The 23,832-nt window shown below is 44.4% G+C and overlaps 1 protein-coding gene across 1 annotated transcript in view; it reads right to left on the bottom strand.

The window, feature by feature from the left end:
• The window catches only part of FGD5 (FYVE, RhoGEF and PH domain containing 5), a 137,357-nt gene that overhangs the window by 61,120 nt on the left and 52,405 nt on the right, over window positions 1-23,832 (bottom strand). Inside the window, exons 3-4 of the mRNA XM_065408176.1 lie at window positions 10,602-10,660; window positions 10,457-10,487 (exon numbers count right to left, since the gene is read on the bottom strand). Coding sequence (XP_065264248.1) covers window positions 10,457-10,487; window positions 10,602-10,660 — 90 coding nt within the window. The remainder of the gene's footprint in view (window positions 1-10,456; window positions 10,488-10,601; window positions 10,661-23,832) is intronic.

Here is a 23,832-nt window from a genome sequence, read left to right as displayed (position 1 = left end):
GTAGACTGTTGGGCTCAGGGTGGAGCCTGGGCTTTGGGACCCTGCCCACTTGCTGGGTCCCAGAGCTTGGACTCCAGCCCGAGCCCAAACATCTACACTACAATTTTACAGCCCCACAGCCTAAGCCCGGCGAGCCCAAGTCAGCTGACACAGGCCAGCCGCAGGTGTTTAATTGCTGTGTAGACATAGACAGTGAGATGAATGTTCATAGTAAGTGGTGCTGGTATCTGAGTAGGTGGCACTCTTCTCTCTGAGTAAGCATTGAAGTGAATACCGGCTCTAGTTAAAATTCTGATCCAGAGCCAGAAGTGTGTTTGGATTTCAAACACCCTAACAATCTGGGGTGTTCAGATCTGGTGTTCAGGTTTGAGTCCCCTCTTTACTTTGAACCAATACCCAGCACAATGTTAAGGGACACTCTGCAAGGGGTGGCATGTGGCAGATGAGGCTTGAAAATGAGGTCCTGACCACCTGTGGCCATTACAGATTCCATGGCTCTTTCCATCAGAATAGTTAACCCTCATGTGCTGGCTATGTTCGTACTCAGGTAATTCTATTCTGCCTCCCTGAATTCCCCTTGCATTTTCAAAGGGATATTCTATTCTCCTTCACAACCTGTCAGACCATTGTGTAGTGTTTCTGTGCCCTGTGAACAAATGCTATGTGTTCCACCCTAAAGGAAGCTGCATTTCAGTGGCAGGAGAGGTGTTCTCTGTGTTCTTTACCTTGCCAACAAATCTGTTGTGAAGCTTAAGTAGTTGGAGCCTGTTTCTTACATCCTTACTCACACTGAGTAGCACTTTACACCTTGAGTAGTCCCATTGACTTCAGTGGGATGATTTGGGAGAAAAGGTACAACTCAGGAAGAGGAAGAGTATCAAAAGTTGACTCTCTTTATATACAAAGCCTTCTGAGCTCTGCAGATGAAAAGGCAGTCTAGATATGCAATGCATTATTAGTGTTAGTAGTAGGAGCTGTGATTCTGGTACCTTCTAGAGGCCCTTTCTTTATCCTGGCCACATGGCTTTTTTATGCCCAATATAGTGAAACCATTAAAGATCGGAAGAATTTTTTTCTTTGCCGTCCTAGCCTGACAGAGTGCCACTCCCCCTCCCCTTTTGCCCACTTGATCCTTCCTAAATAGATGATAACTATAAGCAATCAGTTAATGCATCATCATATTATTATTATTTATTTCTTCTGGCAGAGCCCACAATGGTCAAAGTACTATTCAGTCATAATGGAAGTTGTGATCCTTGCCATAATGAGTGTAACTGAAGGTAGAATTTGGCCTGTGGAATCTTATTATTGGTGGTAATGCACAAACCAGGAAAAAACAACAACTTGACTTTCAGATCGCAGAATGTGTTTGTGGTGCTGGCTATGAGGAAAAACACATCTTCTTACTTATCTACAGAGCATATCTGATGTGGAGGTATTGAGAGAAAATAAACGTGGCCACAATGCCACTTTTCGGAGTTACTTTTCAGAGTAGAACAGCACTTTAAGTAATGACACATCTTGGCTTAAAATCCTCCCTCAGTTGAGGTAAATCAGTGTAACCCCATTTACTTCAAGGGAACTACATGAATCAGATCACACCAGATCCTTAGCTGGTGTAAACAGACACAGTTTTAGTAATATCTATTAAAATGAAGCTATGCTGATTTAAAAATTTTATTAAGATCATGTTAAAAAAATAGTTAACAGAGTTTGAGCATAGAAGTTTCTGGTTATCAGGGAATAACATACAGATTATCGAGGGTGCAAAGTCTGGGTTAAAGTCAGGTGGCATGAGGAATACATAATCTGCAATATCCCCGATTGGGGTAAAAGGTTGATGGGTCAAAGTACAGACATTGAAGTATGAGGGTATGAAGTTCATAGAGTGGTTGTGTTCCGGTGTGGAGTATAATGAGTGGATATGATGATGAGGATGGACTGACCCTCATTTGGTGAGATTTAATGTTTAGGGAGTTTATGGTTCCAGTTCATATGATCCAACGGAGAAGGTCACTTGGTCCCTTTCTCATAGTGGGAGAACGATGTCACTCTGGCTCACGCCTCCTGGTACTGTCGGTGGCCGGTGAGGTGCTCGATGTAGATGTCCCTGGACCATCGGATGGCGTCTGAGACCATGAGGCGCCGCATGAGACGTGCGTAGCGTCGACCGATCCCGCAGGTCCACAGCACAGGCTCGTTGCAGGGGTCCCAGGCGCCCAGGGCTCCGACAATCAGGGGATCCATCTGCACCTCATAGCCCTTCGCTCTCAGGGTGTCAGCCAGGGGGCGTACTTTTCCAGCTTACGAGCTTGGGCTTCGCGAAATGCCGGAGTCCTGTTCTCAAAGGAGACTGTGACGTCGACGAGGATGATCTTTTTCTGGGCCTCGTCGGTGACGACCACGTCAGGTCGTAGCTGGCTGTCGGTACCGGGGATGGTGCAGTTCACAGCGATCTCCCCCAGGTGTGGCGCGATGGCTTTCACCAGGCGGTTCTGGATGGCGTTGTGGCGCAGCTGCCAGGCTCTGGAGTGGGGTTTGCAGCTGCACAGGACGTGGGGCAGGGTCTCGTTGGAGTAGCCACACTTCCTGCAACGCTTGTCTCGGTTCCCGTGGCGGACGGCTCCGTTGAGCGGGACGCAGTTGAGCCGGGCACGGTGGATGAACCGCCAGTCGGCGAAATGGGTGAAGCCTCCCCCGGCGAGGAAGTGGTTGCTGGCGTCCCACTTGCTGGTCAACTCAAAGGCTTTACCCTGGTCCGGTTTACGCTTCAGGGTTTCCACGTCCAGCGAGCGGATGGCGGCCTTCAGAGTCCTCTCCAGCAAGCCCCTGGCCGTCGGGGTGACGATGGTGTTGTCGTCGGACCTGATCTGCGGCACCCGGACTCCCAGCTCCTGGCGCTCCTCGCACCACTCCCAGCGGCATCCGATGTGCTTCCCCAGGCGGCGCGTGGCGTTGCGAGTGCGGGACCACAGTGAAGCGATGTCGCGCCCGTCCCGTCCGAATTCCCCATCCAGGGAGCCGCTCAGAAAGGTGGCGATGTCTTGGTTGGAGGGGGCTCTGCCGATCCACTTCTCTGTCGCATCACGCAGGGCGTTCGCCGCAATGTTCCTCACTGTGGCGTCGGGACATGTCAGCAGGCAGAAGGCGTGGGTGATCACCGCGACGTCGCACAGGTCACCCATGCGGGGGACGTTGGCGCCGCCGTGCCTGTGGGCGATGTAGACCAACTCGCTGCTGGCTCTCTGGGGAAGGAACAGCCACTTCTTCACCAGTTTCTGGATGATCTTGTCTGCCTTGTTGAGGGGCACCTTCGCCACGGCAGATCCCCTTAGGGTGAAGATCTGACCCTGTAAGCCATAATGGCCAGGTCAATATCTCTTCCCTCCTCCTATATTCCTAGTTGACGTGTAGATTCAGTGAGTTGACTAGAAACACTTTAAGGGAAGAAAGCCCAGTAGAATTTCACCTAGAGCATTTCAATAAGTCTCAAGGACTATTTTGGTTTAGGATGAGATTTGTGAGCTTTCAAATAAAGAAGGAAATTTTTGAAAAATAACAATAACAGAGAAACTGGGGGGTGGGAATGAACTGACCGGATATGTTAATGAAAAACCTCTGCTGTTTTTCAGGACTCTGTTCCCAGGTGGAGACATTAATATTTCAGCTGGAGAAATCGTGTCTGTACACAGAGTGTTTATCCTGATCCCAGCAAAACTCCTGTCCAGTTCTCAGACTTCTACACTTTTCAGTCAATAAAGACCTACATATTAATGGAAATTGCCTTGTGTGTCTATGTAGAGTTTTCATTGTCTAAAAAACCAAACTGATAATCTATATGATGTATACCAATACTGGGAGGCCAGTAGTGTCAGCCCATTGGGGAGGTATGAGGGATGGTGGGGGAGTATAATTATAGGGGAGCCCTAATCTTTGTACAATCAAAGTCTTAATTGAACATAACAATTTGCATAAAATGGAGCAGACTTCTAGAGCCACCCTCTCCTCTAATATGGTGGAGTGGCCCGTAGAGACTACATGTCCCAGGATGCAATATTCCAGTCTTCTTTGACTGTCCCAGCATTATATGCTAGGGGGACCTGTAGTCTTTGATTTCTGCACCTCCATATTAAAGCTGAACGCAGCCATGGGCTGCCTTTTAATATTTTGTGAGCCATGTTTGCCTTGCGTGTTGCTCTTTGGGGCCTCCTCATTATCACCTTCAACCTCTCTCCTGGTCTTGAAAGGGGAAGTGGCACCTCTAATTAAAAAGTGGCACCTCTACGGTGGCAGAGTGAGTGGCCCACGCACTACACTGAACAGTGATCTTCCCAAATTTCTCATTACTGAGCCCAGCAGAAACAATGCCAGATGAACGGCAGGAAATTCTAACTATCGCGGCAGACACAATTAGTCTCTTATCCTGCTATTGCTGGGTACAATCTAGGTCAGGGACCCTGACCTCAGCGTGCACACACACACACAAACAAATCCAAAACACTGCAAATGAGTTTAAGAACTGGCAAACTGTAGTGTGCACGTTTTGAATACTGTATCAATAGGGCTTGTTACAAGGAACTTGACCCGACGCCAAGCGTGATTTTTTTTCCTTTTAAGAGATGTACAAAATGGTCTGACAGCCATTTTGGCTCAGGGTTCCCACTGTAAAATCCTTCTAGCCCATGCAAAGTTATTTTCCCACTGCAGATGAAGAGAACAATGAATAAATAAATAAGGAAAATAAGTTCAGCCTAATGAAATTGAGGATGGGCTATTGTTCTCTGACACAATTTGTCTTTAGGCTTTTGTCAAGCATTTCAGACAGTGTAACAGCCAAACAAGCTCTTCCTTTAGCCAGGCTTCCCCATTCACTAAAGCATTTCATTAGGAAAATAATCACTTGATTGCTCCAACCAAACTTTGAACAGTATCCAAGGAATCCACAGCAGAAACAAAAATATGCCTCAGCCAATCACTCACCAGGTGATCTCTTCCAACCTTTTCCATTTAAGTAGTGATTAAGTTATCATTGGTCTATCAAGGCTTTAGGGCCAAAAATGTTACTTTTCTGTAAAAGTTGGTCCCAACATAGAAGTGTGCTGAGAGTAGAGAGAAGATTGCATGCTATGTTATCTAGCATGCCTGTCTAGGTCTTTACATGATGTCCAGCTAAATAGTACTGAATAGATATAGTGCACTGCACACTATATTTGATAATGTATAGTCACAGCTCTGTTTGTATCAAGAAATTAAATCAGGAGCTGCTTATTTTCTTGTGCATGAAAGAATGTTGGTGAGATAGTGCTACCTCAGAGGAGTTCTGGAAATTAAACTCAATCAGCAAGACAAACTTTGAAGGTAAGCCATATTTAGACCTTGAAAACTCAGGTTTGCTACATTTTCAAGTAAACAGCTAGAGCATATTGATATATTTTTGCGCTCAGTTGTTTCCTCAGTGTTACTTCTCTATTACTAGCCTTGGAGAAGCTATGGAGTCCAGCCCAAGTCTGGGTTCCCAGCTTGTGCAGAGCCTGGCATATTTTGCATCTATTAGTACACTGCCCTTTGTGCAATCTGCTCCATTCTGTGCAACTCTTTGCTACCCAGGGAGAAATTCTTTGTGTAAGCTGGAGGGATGCCTTTAGCAAACCTTGGCCACATGTTAAAATTAGAGGTGAGGCCACACTGCAACAGAAGACCCAAACCACCTTGAATGTTGATGAAACTCATATTTGTATCTTAATATGAGTGTAGAAGTTCTGGCCCATCTTTATGAAAAGAACCTGAACCAGAATAGAAGATCAGATCTCCTTAAACTTTGGGGAATTTAGGGTGTCAGTTTTTCAGTGCAGACCAATCTCTTGGGATAATTTCATTCACTCCTTGACTTGACAACATAAGTGATCATAATTTCAACGGGAATTACGCACACACATTGGAGCGAAGAATGGAGTGAGGCTAATTATGGCCTAAATTTTAAAAAATGAAAAATGCAGGAGAAGCAACCCTGGAATGGGTGAGGAAGCCAAATCAGATGCTGGGAAAGACAGCCCCATTACCAAGAGTTTGGGGGAATCTTTGTAATGCAAGGTCCAGACTGCCTGATTTGTTCACCTGGTCTGAGTCCTGTAAAGAACATACCCCAGAGAACTGCATTACCTTAGAGTAGGGCAAATAACATCTAACCCTCCAGATTATTATCACAACTACCATGCCAACTGATACAGAGTTTCTGAGTTAACACAATGTTTCCACTCTTTCGGCTCAATAGCAGAGTGGGTGTATGGAAATGTCATCATTTTGGCAATCAATCAAACTATTAAAGTCTCTGCTGAAAGGCCAAACAGATTCTGTTATGCTGAACAAATAGCTGCTCCGGACGAGGCTGCAAATGAGATGGAAAATGCAGCTCCTGCTGCAGTCTTAAGAAAAGAATTCCTCGCCCCCCCCCAAACCAGTCAGGGTGTGGTTTAGTTTTCAGTCTTCATTATTGAGATGTGGATTTGTAAAAGAAGACGAGACATTAAAAATAGCACTTTCAAAAGGTTTTGTTGAGAGAGAGGATAATAAAACAAAAATAATTGTTTGTCCAAGCTCAGTTTTCCTCAGGGGCACCCTCAATGCCACTTTTGTTGTGGATAAGGAGTGACTGCTTTTCTTGGGACATTTGTGTGAGTCTGGGGGTGCACAATGGGGTATTTGTGCCAGCTTCAGTTATGCAATGTCTTACTTACACCAACCCGGGGTGCAAAGAGGAGTAATATTTTGTATGTGTAGTGGCATCCCCAATACTACGCAAATGCACAAAGCGACCTCTTTATTAATTATTATTATTTATTTGTATTACAATAGCATCTCAAAGCTCCAATCTGGGGTCAAGGACCTATTGGTCTGAGGACAGCACACACATGCAATAAAAAAGACAGTCCCATCTCCAAAGAGCTTACAATTTCAGCATATGATGAGAGGCAATAATTGGATACAACAAATGAATGGCAGTGGGAGAAGACACAGTAATAATGACATGATCACGTTTAGTATAACAAGCAGCAGTCACAGCATATCAACTGCCTGGCTATTTTTGAGTGCCACTGTGCTGCGGTAGCCAGCAAGGGTGCCAGTTGCTGCCACGTGTGATGAAGTTTGCTTGTGATGTAGGCACCTGTGCACTAAGGATGTGAATGAGACCACCAAACTCATTTCACAAGGATTTCCATCCCTGCTAACCTCAGGTGGATTTGAACCAGTGACCAAGAGGTGAAAGAATCTCCCCTCTCCAGTTTTCTGATGAATTCATCCTCCTCATGATGTTATTTCCAAGGAACCATTTACACCTTGTCTCTTCACAACAAGTGGGATAGTTAACGAATAGAAACAATCAAGATTAATCTGAAAAAAAAACAAACTTGCTGATCATTTCTATGGACAACAGTCATCCAGAGTCTTTGTGCTCTTTCAGCAACTGTGTATTTTTGGGACGATGGAGGGGCATATTTCCAGCACGGAAACATGACCTAACTAAAGTTGTACAGGCGGAACCTTATCTTAAAAATGGCGTCTGACTGGGATGAAGAACCTGGAAGTGTAGACACTGTGACTGGTTAGGAGAGGAGTGCACAGCCAATATTCATTGTGGTACTTTTGAGTGCCTGGCTTTGCAACCTTAACGTTCTTTCAACATGAGTAACATTGGTTTTGTGTGTGTAATAATATTAAAATGAAATACGGCGAACAAAATAAACCCACTTGAAGCAGAAACTTCTGAGCACCCCACAGATGAACCCCAGCTGCAAGGTTCAAGACCAAAGTTTGAGGTTGTTTGGCTCCTGACGTTTGGCTCATCAAGGAAATGGAAAGGGTGCAGGGAGAAAGAGCTGTGAAATATGGATCTGGAGTCCTTCAGAGTTTGAGGTGTTCAAATGCAAGGGACTGGCATGGCTCCAACTCTCCTTTTACATTTAAAATTCTTCCTTTATTTCCCTAAATTTAAAAAAATTAATATAATAAAGCGCAAAGGGAAACAACTATGCTGCTTCCTCCAGGAGTGAATGAAGGAATGGCAAGGAAGAGAATGAAATCCCTAGCTGAAGCTCATTTAGGGGGGAGGAATAGCTCAGTGGTTTGAGCATTGGCCTGCTAAACCCAGGGCTGTGAGTTCAATCCTTGAGGGGGCCACTTAGGAATCTGGGGCAAAATCAGTATTTGGTCCTGCTAGTGAAGGCAGGGGGCTGGACTCAATGACCTTTCAAAGTCCCTTCCAGTTCTATGAAATAGGATATCTCCATAAATTTAAATTTAGTGAAACATTGAGTTACAGACCCAAACACTTACACCGAAAGCAAAACACCAACTGTTCCGCATGAAATTGATGACTAACAAGAACACAGAAAATCACCCAGCATAGTAACATAGCTATCACAGGTATCCTTTCCCTGCTCTAATGAGGCTAACTGGCTGATCTAAGCCATATGTTTTAATCATCATGAAAACTGGGCTGATTTCCCTCCTGTCTTAAAACAGCATTTCAATATTGGCTAACAAACCTACAGCTAATGCTACCCAGTTTCTGCAATACACATTGGCTGTGTGGAAACTATACTACTTCCCCCAAGGGATAGCAGTGAGTGGTTTACATTTTGGGGTCAGACCAGGAAAGCCCTCTTTGTTTTCATTCACTTGTACATTCAAGCCAACTTTGTGGCGCTAAGTAGATAAAATTAGTGTCAAAGCTGAGTTTTCCCGTAACTAGCCTACGAGCTGTAATTTTTATGGGAGTTCTTTCTATTATGGATTACCAGCAGTTTAGGATTCTTTCCAGCTGGAACGGAGCGGTACGCACTCTCTCACATGAATGTTTCTAAGCTAAAACCTTCTAAGCAGAGGCATAAAACAAAAGCCCCATCTCCTGGATATAGCTGTCAGCTTGGAAGTGAGAGCAAAAAGACATTTCCTGTTCTTTCCAAATGGTTTTCCCAGGCAGTAAATGCTCTTATAACTTGCACACCACCCCAGAATCAAACACCCTGTAAGATTTGGTGCTATCTAGCTTTCAGTTGAGGTGAACTTTAGCATGACTCCAGCCAGTGGGAAGCTCCCCTTTGGCTTACCTCACAGAATCGTTCCCTCCAGATCATGAAGCTCCTCATGCAAGTCCCAGCTGCAGTAGCACGGCGGCTACACACCCACTAGCCATGTCTAGGTAGGGAATTCTATAAAAAAATGTGCTACCACCAGTTTGGCTGAACTGGGGTTAGTACTGCTGCGAGCGCCCGTGTAGACAAAACTGGCAGCAGGTGCTGTTTTTACCAACTTGTCCAAGGGATGAGAGACTCCACTAACTGGTGAAGTCTCTTTTAATGACTGGCTGCCAGTTGGCAGGCTCAGTAATCTCCAGTTGGTTTTCTAAAAAGCAATTGTCTGCAAGGTGTTCATCATACTGGAGACCGCTGTCCTGCTACCCAAGCTTGGGCAGGCTTTTCAGCTTTGGCAACTGGCCCGAGAGAGGCACAAGGAGGAGGCAGAAATGCCCTGTTGACTTCCTATTTTCCTTATTTTGTTCTTTGTGAAAGACGCTCCCCCCTGTTAAGGATTGGGGAATTTTCCAAGGACACCCCAGTGCTATCTTTTGCATTGTCACAGAGTTTATTCCTCAGCAGTGGCGGGTAAACTCTGTTCATTTGCTATCCCCTCCTGCCTCCCAAACACAGCCATGCAAGACTTTGGAATGAGATCTAGTAAGCTGTGGCACAGTCTCTAGGGCAGCAATGTGGATTGGGACACTTAGAACCAGTATGGACAAAACATTAGAGGACCTAGGAAACAGGCCTGCATGGGCCAGGAGATGAACAGGATGATTTATTAGGTCTTTTCTGTCCCTAATTTCTATGATTCTGTGAGCAAACCTCAAGCACTGCCTACCCTGCCTGCTCTCCACTAGCTGTCTTTGGCTTGGTGTGGGCCTAGCCCTGGCCACGGCATGATTGTCTGTACCCCAAACAGAAAACACAACTGAATGGGAGCAAAATGAATCCACTCAAACAAGAACCAAAAGCTAGTTTGCATGGACCCTAAGTCTTCTTCACCTACATTTCTTTCCCCAAGATAGAATTCTCATCTCTCTATCTCAATCACAATCTCCTTCTCTGACTCACTCTCCTTCTCTCTTCTTCCATGCCATGTTATTCTCTAAAGAAAAATACTCTCCACAAATAAAAGCCTGGTGAGGTTTGTTGCCCATAGTTCTTTCTTATGGATGAGAAACTCCAGACGTTTGGCACACACAGAAAGAGTAGTTTATCAGAAGACAGATTTCTTTGCAATGCCTCAGCGAGCACCTCCCCACTGTAAGCCACTCCTAATAGAATTCACCTCAGTCTCTTCAATGCTTTTTCTGTCTCCTAAATTACAGCTAAGTAAGAGGGCAATTAGGTTTCAACAATTAAAATGATTTACGTACCACATGTAACAGCCGGAGCATCTCCACATATCTGCAGAAAGAGACAGAATTATATTAATTGCCATCAAGCTAGCGCTGAATGAATCAGGGTGGAATGTGCAGCTTTATTTGCAAGAGAACAGCCAGATTTTAACAGAGAACTCACACTTTCTCCGAAGACACCAGCTCCTGGGCGATGAGGTAAGCTCTGGACTGTCCTTCTTTCTGTTGAAAAGGAAACCACAGGTGTTAAGAAATCTCCCATCCTAAAACAGAAAGGGCTGGAGAATGCCCTCAATCTACATGATCCTTGAATCTGAATCACAGAATCTTAGGGTTGGAATGGACCTCATCTAGTCCAACCCCCTGCTCAAAGCAGGACTAATCCCCAGACAGATTTTTGCCCCAGATCCCTAAATGGCCCCCTCAAGGATTGAACTCACAACCCTGGGTTTAGCAGGCCAATGCTCAAACCCCCTTGAGGCTTTCTATTCAGAGTTTGTACACTGCCTAGCAGAATGGGGTCCTGATCCACAACTGCACCTCTGCTACAACACAAATAAATAAATCCAAAATATACAGCCTGAAATGGGGTCATGCTCTCAAGATTCAAGAAGTTGTTTTGGTGGCTATGGACTGACTCCTGACCTTACTGAAGTCAGAGAGAAAATTCCCATTGATTTCAATAGGGCAAAAATTCATCAGAAAGAAAGGCCGACAGATTCTAACTCTAGAAGGGTAATTTCATGACTGCAGGAGGCAAAGCTGATCCAGTTTGTTCAGGCCACTCATGGGCAAGGAAAAGTTTTTTGTTTTTTAAATAGTTATATTCCAAACTGTTCCCACTGCAGTGCAAGCTACAGAAGCAAACAAGTTCAAAGGGCTTTCTTGCGTGCTAAGCACATTTGATGAAATTAAACTGTGGTAACTATATCCTGAAAGCAAACAGTGCAATGTGAAAGCAAATAACATCATTTTGAGATCACAGTGGAATGCATTTAAATCAGCAGAGATCTCAGAGGACACAGAAACCTGCCAAAGAAGCAATGGCAGTGGTTCTTCAAGGCTCAAGAGGCTAATTATGATGCTTTGCTCTGGTTTCATGAATCATTTGTTTTTAATCTATTTACTTATTTAGTCTATTTATTTATTTAGGATGTTTTTAACAGGTTTACAAATCATTGCCGTATAAATATCAGAGACAAAATGCTAATCATTACAAGAATGAGCTTTTGTTTAGAGAAACATTATATAGTGATATAATCAGCAGATCCCTCTATTTAACAGGTTGTTACCATATTACAGAATGAGCCTCTTTACCAAGGTAAGAAATGGACAAAGCGTTGAAACCTTTATTGAGAAAGAAATCTTATACTAAAGTAAGTTTGACTTATACAGCAGCGATAATAAAGCAAGGAAGCAGCCGTCAATGAACAAGAGGCCATGCAACATGCCGTTTATTCTTAACAAGCAGGAGGCAGCATCAAGTGTATTGTTTAAAGGGACCAGGTGTGTCATTAATCCATTGCTTATGGTGTCCTTTATCACCACCAATTCTGGATGAGAATTGCTTGGGTTGTTAGGGATCATGGTGAAATCATTTAATTCAGCCCCTCAATGAAGAGCATTTGTAGGGCCCCGGACCAAAATCCCAGATTCAAACTCCATCAACCTTTGCTAAAGTTTAGAGCACATTCAAGCTTGGCAGTTCATCTCCAGTGTTTAAACACTAGTAACAGAAATCTGAACAGTAATTCCCCAAGCCTTTTGCATCTCTGGACAAGTAAACTTGTGACATCAGGTTTTTTTTACCCAGTGTTTCTGCTCCTTCCTGCTTCCACTCAGGCTGGAAATAAGAAAGGTTGAAAACAGTTTAGGGAAGATTTAAGCATTCCCTGGAAGTGCTGGAAACTGAAATCCAGCAGCATGATAGCTGGACCATGAAAACCCAGATGCAAAATTGACTGAAATGAAACCAACCAATCTTGTTTCCATGCCCATCATTACTAAATCACAAAAAGAAAATAATCGGAATAAGTAATGAAAAGCAAAGTTACATTTTAAAAATTCTTTCAGTTTTAAGGTGCTGTTCCCTACACAAGTAAGGATTTTTTTTTAAAAAGTAGTGCATTTTATATTGTCAGTGCCCCTTTAATATAAAAATGTTCAGCAGCAACAAATGAGTCCTAAAACTGTCTATAACAGAGCAGCAGAGGGTTATTCAAAACACACTGCAAATAAATCTCTTTTTACTGTACAAATGAGTGAAGGAAAGGAATGACTTTCCACCAGGAAAGTAATCAGGAACCCCATTCTGTTAGGTCATGGGTTCTCAACCTGGGGGTGGTGATCCCAGAATGGGGAAGATAATGACCAGATCCAGTTGCTATATAGAAAAGGATATGAACCACTGTGTGAGGTGAATAAGACTTCAGAAAAGAAGGAAATAACCTGTCTTTTCCATCTATAATCTGTTTCACTGTAATCTGATGGGGAGCCAAATGGAAGATTTAGAGACTCAAAGAAATTAGTGATCTAATCATTCGTTAGATTCAGTCATCTAATCCATCTCTCTGCCAATACAAGATTGTTGCCTACAGTATGTTACCCAGTGCTTTGTTGATTCTTGTTTAAATGGTCCAAAGAGTGGTGCTTCTCCCATTTTTCTTTGGGACACTGTTCTACTACAGTTGAACAGATCTAGTATAAGCATTTTTTCCTGAAAGTCATCTTTTCCCTTCGTTAATTTCATTCCACTATTTGTAGTATACTCCTTGTACTACACTATATATTTGTGTTTACACTTTACAATCATTCCTAAAGGGTTACCCTGTTTCTCTCTTTTTGTCACCAATGACGATACATGGCATACACTAGTGTCAGCACACAGGAGCTACCACATGTCGCTGGTCAGCATCAGGATATTCTGGGCTCTTTTTCTTCCTTGCCCTTTTGACTTGCAGACATAAATCAATTGAATGGGAATTTTATTTCTGGATTACCAAACCTAATACTGGCCAGTTTGCACGTCCTCTATTGACAGGCTTGACCAAGAAGCGAAGTATATTTCACCATTGGTGTGGACCCATTCGCCTTTTATGTATACAGATTGTCGCGGTCTGTAATTCTACTTGTGATTAATATGTCTTAGTCGAGAGACAAAACACTGGGACCCCTGGTGTCACATGACCAGTCTAGGGCGAGTTTTGAGACAGTGTCTCTAGGCGTTGCCCGTCTTGTGTTATTTAATTACTGTTTGCTTAACCAGGAAATGAACTCTGAGATTGACGACAGTGTCCGGAGACGGACTTCTGGGAATAGCGGGAGGTAGGGGGTGCGGGTCCCTCAACTATCAACTTTCTAAAACAAAGCCCAAGTGATTATTAAAACATGACTGAGCTACCACATTTGTAGTGATCTTTACTGTGTACTCTTCAGCCCAGCAGTAAGCACTCTTGTACGCTTCCTCCCCAGGCTGCTGCTTCAGTAGCTGTGTACTCCAATTCCTGCTGTTTGTCTGTACTCAGCAGATGGAAGAGATGGATCTAGACAGAGGATTCTGGCTCTGTGCCTAACTGAGTCTTGTCCTTATTAGCCTCATCTGCCCCACAATCTAAAATATATGCTATATACAAGCAAAATGGTCCCTCAGATTGCCTGCCCTCAACAGTCAATGGAGTTTTCATCTGATAATGAAGCTGCTCCTATATCAGGATATCAGGTAGAACTTCCTGACAGTGAGATCTCTGACTTTGGGTAATGGTCTCTTGAGGGATGTGGTGGAAGCCTCTTTGCTAGGTCATTTAAAACTGGACTGAACAGAGCACTGGAGAATATGCTGGGGAGCACTGACTAGACAAACTTCTCTAAAGGCCTTTTCCATCTCTAAATACTATGAACTCTTATTGGTCTGGGGAGGGCCAAGTAGTGCCCTGTTTGTTAAGCATGTGATTTCCATGCTGCTTCCAACTCCCATTGGCCTATGGGAAGAAAACCAGACTCTCTGGATTTGAACCATCTCTTGAGAGAGAATGCAAAGCAGGAAATCTAATCATCAAGCTGTCTTGCACATTTTCCTAGACCAGGGATCGGCAACCTTTCCAAAGTGGTGTACCGAGTCTTCATTTATTCACTCTAATTTAAGGTTTCGCGTGCCAGTAATACATTTTAATGTTTTTAGAAGGTCTCTTTCTATAAGTCTATAATATATAACTAAACTATTGTTGTATGTAAAGTAAATAAGATTTTTAAAATATTTAAGAAGCTTCATTTAAAATTAAATTAAAATGCAGAGCCCTCCAGACTGGTGGCCAGGACCCGGGCAGTGTGAGTGCCACTGAAAATCAGCTCGCGTGCCATAGGTTGCCTACCCCTGTCCTAGACAAAACTGATATCCAACACCTACCCAAAGAATATGCTTTTGTGACTCTTCCAAAATTGTACCCAAGTAGTCGGCCACAATAGTCCTCATTCAATGGCAGTCTCTAGTTTGCATATCAAATACTGTGCTTTAACTATCATATATGGATACTAACAGCTGATTGCAAGTCACTTGACATAACCTATTCCTGTTCATAGATGGCGTAATAGACAGAAGGGGCAGATGTGGTGCCTCAAATGACCAGAAGCATCTAATTAACACACACAGACTCTGTATTAGGATAAAGAATCAGCAGATTAATTGGTTACACACTCTGCATGGTGGGATATCAACCTGAAATTTAGGGCCCAGTCTTCTGCCAGAGCAGTCAATGGAAGCAGGATGGGAACCTAAAACTTGAATGGCCCTGATTTTGCAAGCCTTTTGCATACAGAACTCCCACCGACTTCAGTAAGACACAGAGCTTTGTGTAACTGAGAGCTCACTGTACCAGACTTGGGAATGTTGAGTTTGCTCAGCCTAGTCATTGTCCTTCATTTAGAAAAGTATAAAGCCACATCAGTGGATTATTTCTTAAAGATTGAAGGTCTTGCTGGACAGGAAAAAGACTACTTGACCCAGAAAGCAGCTAGCTCTGGTGTATCTCTATCAGATCTCCCTGCTCTGTTAGTGCTTCAGTGCCTTGTTCTAAGAACTCCTCCACCTCCTTGCATTTCTCATCTCAGTCTCCAAGCTCTCAAGGATTACAGCAGCATGGTCTGGTCAAAGGGGAATGATGATGACCTGGATATTCTCCACATGACCCCTTTTCAATTCATGGCACCCCAGTGCCCTGATCTGGGTCACAAAGCAGCTCCAGAGGAATGTCCTCCTGACTGAGAATCAAGGTCTCACAATATGAAATGGGAACAAGATAAAATGAAATAATAAAAAGGATTAAATGAAAGGGAAAGAAAAAGAAAAGAAAAATAGATATTGTACTATAACAAAACACTGGCCACCTAGAACAACACATTTGTCACTATGCTATATATCGTGGCCACCCAGAACTTCACAGCAACAAAATATACAGAATTCAGATTCCATCCCGCTCCAAAAGCATAGGCCTTGAATCAATGGGAACTCTCCTCTCAGCTGTTAGCAGTACAGGTTTTATGACACACAGTTCAGCAATTCTGATTTCATCCTGAAGAGGGCAGTGGTGTGTGCACACACATGGCCACACACACGCAAACCCTGATTCATTACAATATTAAGAAAACTAAAATCAACTTATTTCTTCAGGAATTGACTGTCAAGTGTTAATGCTTTTGAACATACTCTAACACAATTACTGTATTTATTACCTCAAATAAAAATAACAACACATAACATACAAGGCTGCTTTCATCAAGGATCTCAAACTGCTTTTACAAAGATTAATGGACTATGCCTTACAATCCCCCCCACGATGTGGCTAAGCACTTTATAGATGGGAAAACTAAGGCACAGAGATGCTATGTGACTTGCCCAGGGTCAGTTTCTGTCTCTCAGCAAACTCTAGCAAACAGCATGATTCACAATTTCTGTAGAACTCCACATCAAAGCTCTAATGGCCTTCAGTAGACCAGTAAAAGGAGGGTGACAAGAGTGCTGGAGAGGTAGACCTTGCCTGCTGAGACTGGAGACTCCAACGAGGGTTGCCAACCCTTCAGGATTGTCTGGGAGTCCCCCAGGAATTAAAGATTAATCTTTAATGAAAGATTATGTCATGTGATGAAAGCTCCAGGAATACGTCCAGCCAAAGTTGGCAACCCTAACTGTGTCCTCTCCTGACATTCTCCACATCGTTATTTTCCCTTTCGTGGCTCTCAGAGTGCAATTAGCTTGATTGAGACAATGCGTGCTCAGGTGGCATCACACAGATCAAGACAGGAAAAGTCACAGACAGCCTGGCTAAAACCAGCAATTTTCAGGGGGACCCGTCCCCCGCCATTGATATTATTTCATTGTCTGCCAGGGAGCTGAAGAACATGATGAATAATGAGGAAACGAAGGCCAGTGGGCTGATGCTCAGCATTGCAGGCTATCAAAAGCCCATTCACAGCAGGAGCCCATGAATGCTTCACAACAGAGCTGCACTTTCACGGGGTGTTAACATGCGTATGTCACATTGATCCCATCCTCCCATCCCATTGTGTTACTCTTGATGGGGGCAGGGGCGGTAGGGTCTTTGCTTTCCAGTCACCATACTCCCTGTTTTCCTGCAGGATAACCTCTTTCCAGGTAGTCGTAAACTAGACTGGATGATTAAAGTCCTGTTTCTGAGGAGACAGTTATTGTTAGGAGACTCTCAGCTGCCTGCTTACAAGACAGACAAACTAGGAATGGGCCAAACCAAAGGTGACCAGTGTTTTGGAAAAGGTCTAGAGATCAGCTCAATGGTGGCCAATCAGTTCTTCCACTTTTGCAGACTCAGGTCTAGATCTACATGGAGTGCACAAGCAGGGAGCGCAAGACTGTGGCACTCGTGCGCAGGGGTGATTTTAGTCAATAGGTCAATAATGTGCCATGGCTGGTAATTAGTATCAATGGTCAATGAGGGTCTGGCTGGAGAATCTTGCCCGCATGCTCGGGGTTCTGCTGATCGCCATATTTGGGGTCGGGAAGGAATTTTCCTCCAGGGTAGATTGGCAGAGGCCCTGGAGGTTTTTCACCTTCCTCCACAGCATGGGGCAGGGGTCGCTTGCTGGAGGATTCTCTGCGACTTGAAGTCTTTAAATCATGATTTGAGGACTTCAACAGCTGAGTCAAGGGAGAGAATTATTCCAGGAGTGGGTGGGTCAGCTTTTGTGGCCTGCATCATGCGGGAGGTCATTCTAGATGATCATAATGGTCCCTTCTGACCTTAAAGTCTATGAGTCTATGAGTCTATGAGTCACGTGTGAGCCCAGCTGAGGTTAAGTGCTAGGCTTAGTGCTCTGCACTGAGCGGTCTTAGGTCTCATGTCCCTTCTGCATCTACTTCCTTAATATCAAGGGTTCAGGCTAAAAAAAGGGTGATGGTGAGACTGGGGTGACCAGAGTGTGAGCATGTCTGAGGAGAAGGGAGGGGGAGGTACCATTCTCAGCATGCTAATACAGCACTTAAGCATCCTGTTAGGCTTCACTGCTCCAGTTAGACAGCAGTGGCATGGCAGAGACAAAGCAGTAAACTCACTGAGGCAGGAACGGGGTTGTCCCTCCAGAGCATCACATTTGACTGTATTTATGTACTCTGCACCTGTGCTGGGCAATACCAACCCTAAGACAGCTACTGGACCAGTCAATACCCATTGCCTACCACTCATCCGCGTGCTTAACATGTCACTTGCCCAAGTGCCACTGCATAGCATGGAGGTGGACAGCTGATCACACATTTCATACATGACACAAGAATAGGGAGATCCAAGTAGCTTGAAGTATTAGCACTTTGTTCACTAGTTCTCAGTGCTCCAGGAAACAGAGGAGTAATAAGAATGCTTTGTGGTTCATCAGAGGCAGCGTGGCGTAGTGCATAAGACACCGGACTGGCAGTCAGGAAAGCAAGGTTTCATTCTTAACTATGCCACCGGCCGGCTGCGTCTCTCTAGCCAAGTCGCTTTGTCCCTCTGCTTCCCCTCCTACCATTTGTCTGTCTAACTGCTTTAGATTATAAACTCTTTGCGGCAGGGACTGTGTGTCTGTACAGCACCTAGCACAATGCTGCTGTCATAATGATCAGAGGACTTTAAAGTGATTTATAAATATTAAATAACCTCACAACACCGCTGTCATGTAGGTTTATTCTTATTAATAATTTTGTAGATAGATAAACAGAGGCACCGAAATAGCAGGGGCCTTGTTTGAGACTGCATAATGAATTAGTGACACAGTTGAAGATGGAACCCGGGAGAGTCGTCTTCCAATGGCTTGCTCTCGGGGCTTGATTGCAACCTGTCCTGGGGAATCTGTTCAATTACAAAAGGCAAACATGGCCCATGAAGAGCTGTCTAAATTTGTCGCTTCCTTACGGGGCACCAATCCATTGCTCCCAAGTACAGCTTATGTTTGGGTTTTGTGGGAGTGTGTGTTTCAGTATATGAAAGTTAAAGGTTTGAAAAACAGAGTGATTAATGGAGCCTGGAAACCGACCCCACCCAGTGGAAAGATAAGGAACAGCAAAAGCAATTTGACATGCAGTAATAGTGAGATGGTTGCTGCCTTGCTCTTTGCAAAACCTTTGTATTCTAGCCTGATATTTCCTTCATTACACACAACACAGGTCGCCTCTGTGTGCTGTGATGGTTCACGGCCTTCCTTGTCCCACTGCTGCCTTACATTCCTGGCACCTCAGAGAGGATCATGGTCGTTTATCTCCAACGCTGCCCTCAGGATCAAATAATTTACCAAACTCCTTTATTAAGTCTCCACTACGCCAAGGTATCCACTAGCATTACACAAAGATAAGTTACCTGTATTAGGTGACCACTTCTCCAGCATGACCAGCATTGGATCCACATATAACAACACCCTGTCCTAGGTGAGCAGCTAAAATGATTTGGGACGTCTAGGGCCATAAGGCACAGCCTGATTCTACTCTCATTTACACCATTTGTACACAGCTGTAGGGCTAGTGGCTTCAGTGGAGTGCCTCTTGATTTTCCCCAGTGTGAGGGGAAGACCAGACCATTTGTGTGCTGCTCTGTGCATAGTTCCATGCATCACTTTACATTTTTATTCTGAAACACTAAGCAGTAGTTAAATGTGATCAACTTTACTATTTTATTTTCCCTATATTGAGGTTAATTGGCAGACAGATCCATGTTGTGGATGCAAGTGGCTCTCTCTGCATTTAAAATATGGCTTTATTATTTGTATTACAATAAAAGCACTTAAGTATTTATATCCTGATGCTTTATAAACAATCACATTATTGCAGTATCAAACTAGGCTAATTGAATCTTTCCTGGGAATCCCTTCAATTCTTCATGTCAAACACCCAGCCATGTTTATTAACAGATCCTCCTTCTCTGAGTGGGGGTTTAATGTAGGATTCACTGTATACCACCCTTGAGTATAACAGGAACACTGAAATAGCTGATGCTGATACAATATTCCCTAGTGAGCTGATATTTACCCTATTACTACTGTACCCTTCCAAAGCCGCCATTGTATAGGAAGGTTGGCTCCTTATCAGCAATGGTGCAACTTGTCAGTCTGAGTCTAAATGCCTTCCATTGACTACTAGGGCTATTTTTAAGCCCATTGCCTTTTCTTGTGACCAACACCCTTTTCGATGTGTGTGACACCCAGGCTGGGTCAGGCAGCCAGACATCACAAAACACAGCCTGAGGCACCCTCATGCCTTGCAGCTGTCACATTTCCCTTGGCCTGGCTTCCCAACAAAGGAGGCTGGAGAAGTTAACTCCCAGTTCAGGGGCTGCATCTCCACTACATCCCCCACAAGCTCACACCCCGCAACCTTTGCTTCACGGCCTTATATTGCTTGATATTGGAGTTTTGTGGATGCAGTGAGAGCGCACACATTGTTGTGGGTGTGTTGGAGGTGCATACATTGATGCGTGCATCCCCACTGAACCCTCCGAAAAGTGCTTCTTCTTTACTGGGCTTTTTGTCCTTGACAGAGCTCTCAACATGCTGGCACTACAACGCAGAAGAAGGATGGCGGTGTTTCAGGGGCCGGGGAACTGAAACCATCCAGCAAACTCCATAGGATTTAAAGTTCCCCAAATGAACCCCAACATTTGGCCCCACCACCCCTTCCAATTCGCCACCAGCTATTAAAGCTTAAAATGTGACCCCTGGTCTACAGCATCCTCTCACTTGCTCTTTTCATGATCCAGTGTGGAAGTGACTCCCTACCACACAGAGGCTCTTGTCTTCATGGGCAAAGTGTCAGGCCTAGCAAAGGAATTGTCCTTGGAGTCAGTTCAGTTTCAGTGTGAAGACTGCTGAGGAGATAAAGGTGTAGCTGGGAATGGGGTCAAGTCAGGGAGGGCAGCTTGTCTTAAGAGGCAGCTAGGAGGGATGATCTGGCTGAATACTCCCGCTTGGACTCCCAGAGTCCTGACACTAAAGTCTGAGGCCTTATCTCTGGAAGAGTAGTTAAATTTAAACCTGGGTTGTGGTTCAGACCTTCTAAGTGCAAGATCCTCCTCAAGCTTTTTGGGATGCTCTGAGGCATTCAAAGCACAGCTAGCATGGGAGAATCCCAAAGGCTTGTGCTTCTCCAAACCTTCTCTGAATCTCTAGAGAACAACACTGGGCTGGTTATCTCACAATAGCAGCCCTTCTGGAGGCATCTTCTTGTTTCTATTTCTGGTCCTGGCTGGAAGTAGGAATTTCAGAGAAAGCTGCAAAAAGTATTAGCATAGGCAAAGTGAGAGGGCAGTTTGAGTTTGCGGGCTAGTGGGGTCTGAACTGCAAGTTCATATCCAGATCTGAGCACTCCTAAAGTTCACAGCTATGCAGTTAGTTCATCTCATTGTAGCACAAAGACCCAGCACCAATTTTAGGTCTGGATCAAGTTCAAAGGGTGGGATGATTTGGTTTGGATGTTTTTCTAGTACTGAGTGAAGGTTTGGAGATGAAAGGATCCCTTATTTCACTTGAACCTGTACATGCCTATACCTAACTGGAACCCAGATTTGCCAATTGCCATTCCTAATTCTGATGCTTTCCTCTATGCAGGCAAAGAAGACTCCAAAATCCATTGTTCATCCTTCGGAGTCTGCGACAGAAAAGTCAAGTGTCACCTTCCTACCAGTTGGGTGGATGTAAGTAAATAAGCATATGCAGCAGGCACGCACACTGGGGATGACTCCAGAGCTCCTGTAAATTAGCTAAGCAGGGGGCGGAAAAAGAATCTCCCTCAGTTATGTAAGAGAAGTGCACCCCTTTTGGTGGTTTTAACCAAGTAGAATCACAGAGGTTAAAAAAACTACAGCATCCTCATCTGGGAGTTTTCTAACCTGATACCATCTGCCAGAGATTTAAAGAAGGGGATTCAAGTGCACAATTAACCCAAAAGAGCACATTCTCAAAATCAGCTTTAACTTGAATAATCAAAAGCACCAAGAGATGTTACCCAGGGTTTCTGGATTGAGGGTGCACTTATAGAACCCTGACCAAAACAAAACTTGGAGAAGACAGGCTTGCTTTTCTACTTCTTTACATCATTTTTATGCCAGTCCAATTCCAGCACGGTCCAATGGAGTTAGACTGCTGTAAAAATTATGCAACCCAGTGGAAATCAAAGCCCTAGGTTTTTTTATAAAACGGATACACCAAAACACCCCAAACGTATCATTTTGTCCATCATTTAAATTGTTTGCAGAATGGAGGTGCCGGCAAGTCCTAAAGGTTCCTTCGTATTCACACAGAGCTCATCCCCAGGAGAGCAGGGATTCAAACGGGGCCAGCTGTTCAAACAATTCCAGGAAACCTGTGTACAAATCTGACTTTTTTTTTTCTTCTTCAGAAAATGAGCCTTAAAAAAAGAAACAACAGAAAACAACACCTCCCCCACCCCAACCCCCAAACTGGAAGCCTTGGAAATCTCCAATGAACAGGCAAAAAGCAAGCGAGCAAAGCAAATCATAATACTTGGGGATTGACAATCCACATTTCAGCGGAGTGAAGTAAGTATATCCCAGCTAGACACCAGTCAGAATCACGTGTTCTGGACACAGCAAGAAGATCTTATCAGCTAGGTGATTTCATGCCTTTATTCAGGCTAATTTTCCCTCGGGAGGGGGAAACCATAAACCAAAAAAACAAACTCCAGTTGTTGGAGTTTTTATTTTAATCCAAATTCAGCTCTGCTAGGCCAGCCCAAAACAGTTGTTTTAGCAAGATTAGCTCATTTCCAAATTCGTGGTACTATTTTTGGCATCCAGACATGTGTACCTCTGCCAACTCTCCCCAAGCGACAGTGCTTCTGAACTCTTTCATGTTTTACAACCGCTCTGTGTTGTCTGAAGATTTTGCTACAAGAGGGAGAAGACATCACTTCATTGGGTAGTTGGACAATTTTTCTGCCCTTCATCATTGCAAGGCTGTGTTTTGACAGGGCAGCTAATGCACCCAGAAGATTTGCGTGAGAAGACAACAAAAGGAGGCGGGAGTGCTGAGGGTAGGAAATACAATCCACTGTCAGTATTCTTTAACTATACCAGCACTTTCTGAGGGAAGGACAACAGAGGGTTGGAATTTATTCTATTCACCATCAATCACAATGAGCCAATAATGGCCCAAGGTTTTTGTGGGGAGTCTGGAAAGCTGGGTATGCAGGGCCACCGGCAGAATTCCATAATCCTGAAATTCTGGAGGGTGGAATTCTCCGTCGTAAGTGGAGGGCTCAGTGCTGTGACCCCTCTCTTCCTTCTGCAGATTAAGTTCTATGGCATGGACTCTTCTCTGGCCATCTGTCAGCAATTTCTCCCCGCCTCCAATCCCCAGAGTGCAGGACTAAGAAAGAGGCTCACAACTTTTCAGATCAGATCTCATTGCAACAATCACACGGGTCATCCCTCAACCTCCAAGAGACTCCAGATCTGTGGATCTGGTGCCGTAACCACTCATGTCAATAGAAAGTCTCCCATTGACCTTAGTGGGCATTGGATCAGGACCTACCTGAGCCTGCTGGCTGGTTGCTGCAGCTTCCCTTCTTAGGTCTGTGGGCTCTGCCATATGCAACAGAAGTAACTCCTTACCATAGTTCTGAAGAAATGCAATGATCATAGCTCTGATATTCCTGGGCTAGCTGTAAGCACAGAGCGGGAGGAGATGGCTACTTGAGGGTACACCTATACAGCCCACGCCAGTGTGCCTCCCAGACCAGGTGGACTGACTTGTGGTGCTTGCACTACCATGCTAAAAATAGCTGTGGAGACATTGCGGCGTGGGCTAGAGCTCGGGCTCTGAAGACTAGAGAGGGAGTGGGTGTCAGAGCCTGACCTCCAGCCTGAGCAGCAATTTCAAAGCACTGTCTACAC

Source organism: Emys orbicularis, chromosome 7 (genome assembly GCF_028017835.1).
Source record: "Emys orbicularis isolate rEmyOrb1 chromosome 7, rEmyOrb1.hap1, whole genome shotgun sequence".
Taxonomy (NCBI): domain Eukaryota; kingdom Metazoa; phylum Chordata; order Testudines; family Emydidae; genus Emys; species Emys orbicularis.
This window is presented reverse-complemented; position numbering and strand designations above follow the sequence as displayed.